Source organism: Psammomys obesus, unplaced genomic scaffold, assembly GCF_907164565.1.
Source record: "Psammomys obesus unplaced genomic scaffold, mPsaObe1.curated_primary_1811, whole genome shotgun sequence".
Taxonomy (NCBI): domain Eukaryota; kingdom Metazoa; phylum Chordata; class Mammalia; order Rodentia; family Muridae; genus Psammomys; species Psammomys obesus.
The window spans coordinates 18390256-18395835 of record NW_026596039.1 but is presented as its reverse complement, the minus strand read 5'-3'; the positions used below and the strand labels follow the sequence as shown (position 1 = coordinate 18395835).

Below are 5580 nucleotides of genomic sequence, written 5' to 3'. Positions count from 1 at the left end.
AAGGAAGGAAGGAAGGAAGGAAGGAAGGAAGGAAGGAAGGAAGGAAGAAAGAAAGAAAGAAAGAAAGAAAGAAAGAAAGAAAGAAAGAAAGAGGCAGCAGGCTGAGTCAGCCATGAAGAGCAAGCCAATATATAACATTCCTCTACAGCCTCTGCATCAGTTTCTGCCTCCAGGTTCCTGCCCTGACTTCTTCAGTGAAACTGCACACTGTTACCTGGAATGTAAACCCTTTTCTCCTTAAGTTGCTTTTGGTTCAAGGGCTTTATCACAGAAATAAAAAGGGAACAAGACACCACTTCCGGGTACCCAAAGAACTCTGAGTCCTACCACAGAGAAATGTGCACATCCATTTATTGCTATATTATTCACAACAGGAAGAAAATGGAACCAGCTTAGATGGTCAACAGAAGAGATAATAAAAATATGACATCCACCAGCAGCACACCTTTAATGCCAGCACTTGGGAGACAGAATAGACAGAGTTTTGTTGTTTTGTTTTTGCTTTTTCAAGATAGGGTTTCTCTGTGTAGCCTTGGCTGCCCTGGACTTTGTAGATCAGGCTGGCCTCGAACTCACAGCAATACACCTGCCTGCCTCCCTGAATGCTGGGATAACAGGCATGTGCCATGGTGCCCGGCTGACAGACAGATCTTTAGGACTAATGTGAGACCCTGTCTCTTATAAATATTTTTATTTTCCAGAACTGAGGACCAAACCCAGGGCACGCTCTACCACTGAGCTAAATCCCCAACCCCAAATAAATTTTTTTTGAAGATTTATTTATTTTACATATATGAGTACTCTATCTACATCAACACCTGCATGCCAGAAAAGAGCATCAGATCACATTATAGATGGTTGTGAGTCACCATGTGGTTGCTGAGAATTGAACTCAGGACTGCTGGAAGAACAAGTAGTGCTCTTAACTGCTGGGCCATCTCTCCAGTCCCAGACCCTGTCTCAAAAAAAAAAAAAAAAAAATGGAGAGAGCGAGCATATGACATACATATGCAGCAATAAAGGCTATAACCTGAAGGAAGATGGGTGGATCTGTAAAGCATTATTGTAAGTGATGTAGTGAAGATTTATTTAGAAAGATAAAGTTTGAATATTTTCTCTCATATGTGGATCCTGATTTTTTTTTAATTTGGTTTTTCAAGACAGGGTTTCTGTGTGTCACACTGGCAGTTCTAGACTCCCTCTGTAGACCAGGCTGCCCTGAAACTCACAGAGGTCCTCCACCGCACCAGCTAGGATCCTCACTTTTAATGTTTGTATATAAGTAAATAGAAGGGTTTAGAAATGGGTATAGGTAAAAGAGATCACAAGAGCAAGATGTGTTGAGAAGGTGTTTGGGCTGGAGGACGCAAAGATGCCTCAGCAGTTAAGAGCACTGGCTGCATTGGAGCATAGTAGCGCAGCCTCTAATCCCAGCACATGGAAGGTAGAGGCAGGTAGATCTCTGTGAGTTCAAGGACGCCCAGTCTAACAGTGAGTTCTATAACAGACAGACCATCTCAAAAACAAAACAAACAAAAATCAACCAACCAAAATCTGGCTGCTCTTCTAAAGGACCTTCGTTCAGTTCCCAGCAGCCACATGGCAGCTCAAAACCATCTGTAACTCCAGTTCCGAGGATCTGATGCCCGCTTCTGGCCTGAGGGCACCAGGCATATACAGGTTGCACATATATACATAGACAAAATACTCATACACAGAAAATGGGAAATAAAAATAAATCTTTTTAAAGGGGCAGAGGACAAAAAACAAACAAACAAACAAACATGCATGACATGAAAACAGAAAGAAGGCAGAGAGAAAGGCACAATGAGATAGTGGAAGAGAAACAATAAAAACAAATTTTGTCTGACTATGCTACAATGACACCTAAGTCTTTATTTGCTATTAGCAAGTAAATAAATACAGAAACGATAAAAACGTGGCAGCATGATGTAGAAGTACACACCTATAACCACAGCACTCAGAGGGTCACTGCAAATTAAAGGCCAAGCTACTCTAAATAGTTGAGTTCCAGGCTACCCAGGAATACATTAGAGGGACCCTGTTCCAAACAAAAACAAAAATGTGGTGTGTCAGCCCTGTAATTTCATAATCTCAGGTACTCCATGGGGTAAGGAAGGAGGATGACAAGTTCAAGGCCTGGGCTGGAGAGATGGCTCAGAGGTTAGGAGCACTGACTGCTCTTCCAGAGGTCCTGAGTTCAATTCCCAGTGGCTCACAGCCATCTATAATGAGATCTGGTGCCCTCTGCTGGCATGCAGGCAGGACACTGTATATGTAGTAAATAAATAAAAAATAAATCTTAAAAAAAAAAAAACAAGTTCAAGGCCTGGCTGGGCTAGAGTAAGCTTAAAACCAGCCTTTGTAACCTGGTAAGACTCCATCTCAGGGGGAAAAAAAGAAAGAAAAGAGAAAACAGGCTGGACCTAGGCTCGCTAATACCTAAAATTCCAGCACTGGGGCAGGAAAGAAGGATCAGTAGTTCAATGCCAGTTTTAGATACATAGGTAGTTCCAGATACATGTGGACCTACTGAGACTCTGCCTAAAAAAACCAATGGGGATATAGAGATGGCTCAGGGGTTAGTACTTGCCAGTCCTGCAGAACTGGGTTAATCCTAGAACCAATACAGTGGCTCACAACAAATATGAGGCTCTCTTCTGGCCTCTGTGAGCACCAGGCAAGCTCATGGCATACACACACACACAGTTATGCACATAATAGGGACTAGGGCGGGGGCTATGGCTACTGAAGCACCAACCAAGTCCTATGCATGGACTGGATCTAGGCCCCTGAACATATATACCCAATGGGCAACTTGGTCTTCTTGTGGGCACCCTAGTAAGGGGAGTGGGGGCTGTTTCTGACATGAATTCTGTTACATGCTTTTCAATCACTTCCCCCTGGTGGGTATCCTCAGTCCTAATGTGACTTGAAGTTCTGGGGTGGGTTAGTGGGGATGGGGTGGGGGCCTTCCTGAGGGGTAGGGAGGGGGAAAGGGAGGGGATCAGGAGGAGAGGAGGATGGGGACTACGAGGAATGTAAAGTGAACAACTAAACAACTAAATAAAGTTAAAAATTAAAAAAATAATTTTAAAAAACAAATCTTTTTTTTAAAAAGGGGGTAGTTGGAGTTATAGCTCAATAAAGAAGTATTTTCAATACATGTGTGATGCCCCTAGGTTCATTTCCCACTTCTGCAATCCAGTCAATCAATGTATCTAAGCAGCTGGCTTTGAAGCCCAGTGATAGGGCTTGGTCTTGATTGGTTGTGGGGTGGGGAGAGGTTAATACACATAGACTCAACATCTTAACCATTTAAATATACAGTTTTGCAGTGGGAAGCATTTTTCCATTGTTATCAACTGTTTCCATCTTGCAAAATCAACTTTCTAGTGGGGTATGGTGGTTTCCCCATGTTAGCCAAAACCTAGAAGAGTGAGGCAGGAGGATTTCACCCATGTTCCCATTGGCCTGTATCATTAAAAGGGGGGAACTGAACTGGATAGGATATAGGGTGGAAGGGCACTAGAGAGATGGTTCAGCTATTAGGTTAAGAGCACTGATTGCTCTTCTGGAGGATCTGGGTTCCAGTGGTGATTCATTACCATCTGTAAACCAGTTCCGGGGCCCTGGAGCCCTCTTCTGACTTTCCTCCATGCGCTGCACCCATATAGCACACAGACATGCAGGCACCCAGGTAGCGCCTGGGAAGCCAGAGTCCTGGGTCCGTTGGGAAAGTTTCGGCTTGCAGCTGAGGGATAAAAGGAGAGGGCGGAACTGATTTACTGCACTCATAAAAAATGGCACGTATAACCCAATACATTAAAAAAATGTTAAAGGATAGTGATATACCTCAGTTGGCGGAGTACTTGCCTAGTATATACCAGGCCTTGGGTTTGAAACCCAGGAGAAAAAGATGCTGCATTTCTATATTTCTATACCCTAAGACATTAAGGATACTCCTCCCACCCCCACCCCCCAGTACAGGGTTTCTCTGTGTAACAGTCTGGCTGTCCTGGAACTCACTTTGTAGACCAGGCTGGCCTCGAACTCATAGAGATCCGTCAACCTGTGCCTCAAGTGCTGGGATTAACGGTGTACTCCCGAAACCGGGTAAGAATGTCTTTTTACCAAAGTATGTGTAATATAACCGGGAGTATTCGGGGGAGAATTATTGAGCTCCCCTCCTCCAAGGTATCCCCAATAGTATGGCATTAAAACCGTCCCTAACGGTACCTAAGGGGGTGGCACACGCCTACAATGGTAGCAAGGTGGGAGGCTGAGGAAGGAAACGAACTAAGTGTCGGGCTTTCCGAGCCTCTTCTCCAGCCCTACAGATGGTCCCACCAGGCGGCCGCGGCCCCAGCCTTCCTCCCAGCCGCTGTCCCACCACTGTCTGTTTCTGGTAAAGAGGTAGACTGTCACTCGGTTACAGAATTCGCCCAGCCACACAATAATGTTCCTCATTAGTTCGGGCTGCACTGCCTGGCACACAACGACAGAAACACGGCCAAACCCGAGAGACCCCCCCGCTTTCCCCGGAAAACTGGTCAGCCTCTCCAGATAGCGCCTGGGAAGCCAGAGTCCTGTATCCGTCCGAAGAAGTTAGAGCTCAGGGGCAACCCCAAAGCAGACACCGCCCGGACTCCGACTTACCGTACCAGGGGGCCGCTCCAGCACGCCGCCGGCGCTCCGCGGACTCACCAATTCGCTGCGCTAGTGGACCTGGGCCCGCCCCATCAGAGTCGCTCGCGCTTCCGTCCCGCCCGCCGCGGTGCATCTCGGGAGTAGCGTCGCGGTCGGCCATTACTTCCTCCCTGAGCGGCGGGCTGCCTCTGGTCCGCCGAAGAGCGCTTCCCGATTTGGCTTGGTGTTTTTGTGGTGGGGAGTCAGGCTAGGTTGTCAGCGGTGCGGAGGCTTCCCTCCTCAGGACAAACTTGCCCCGGGTCCTCTCGCCGACAAAACTGTGATTTCGTGGCCGCACCTCCCCACATCTGCCCAAGCGCTAGAGCTACGCCCGCCGACAGCCCCTTTGTCCTGCCAGTGCGATTGTCTGAATGACTTTCAGGTTCCGAACTAACAATGATTCTTTCCCCATTCTCTCTTCTAACTCTGCGTGGAAAAGGACCTGGCTCGATTCCTGGCAGTCAGCACTAGGTTGCTGCATTTAGTGTCCGGTGTGAAAGTGGCTAAACCAGTGGACCAAGCCGTCGAGATTTAGGAGACCCTAATCAAACCCATAAACAGTGTCTGCAGGGCAAGATTGCTAGGATGTAAAATAAAAACACGGCTTGCTACTTACTGAATGCTTACGAGGAGAGCCAGATGCGCTGCTTCTAACACCTTATTTACTCTTCAGTTAACCGGAGTGTGGCTGCAGATGTAACTCACTCGAGTGTTTTCCTAGCATGCGCTAACTCCTAAATTCTAACCCCAAAACCACATAAATTTATAGTGACACCTCCTTGTAATCCCAGCATCAGCAGGTGCTGCCAAAAGTTTAGATGTCACCCTCTACTACACAGCAATCTTGAGGCCAGCCTGAGCTACATGAGA

General features: G+C 46.8%; 1 protein-coding gene across 5 annotated transcripts in view; it reads right to left on the bottom strand.

Annotated features, from left to right (window-relative positions):
• Positions 1–4748, bottom strand: part of Snupn (snurportin 1) — a 34515-nt gene extending 29767 nt beyond the window's left edge. For 2 of the 5 annotated variants that reach the window (XM_055621937.1, XM_055621935.1), the window contains exons 1-2: positions 4681–4738; positions 3630–3775 (exon numbers count right to left, since the gene is read on the bottom strand). Coding sequence is in view for 1 of the 5 variants with exons in the window: in XM_055621935.1 (XP_055477910.1) it covers positions 3630–3681 (52 nt within the window). In the remaining 4 variants the exon portion in view is untranslated. Of the gene's footprint in view, positions 1–1548; positions 1600–3629; positions 3776–4680 lie in introns of those variants that run through there. The other 3 variants (XM_055621936.1, XM_055621939.1, XM_055621938.1) reach the window with 3 other exon arrangements.
• Positions 4749–5580: the final 832 nt, after the last annotated feature.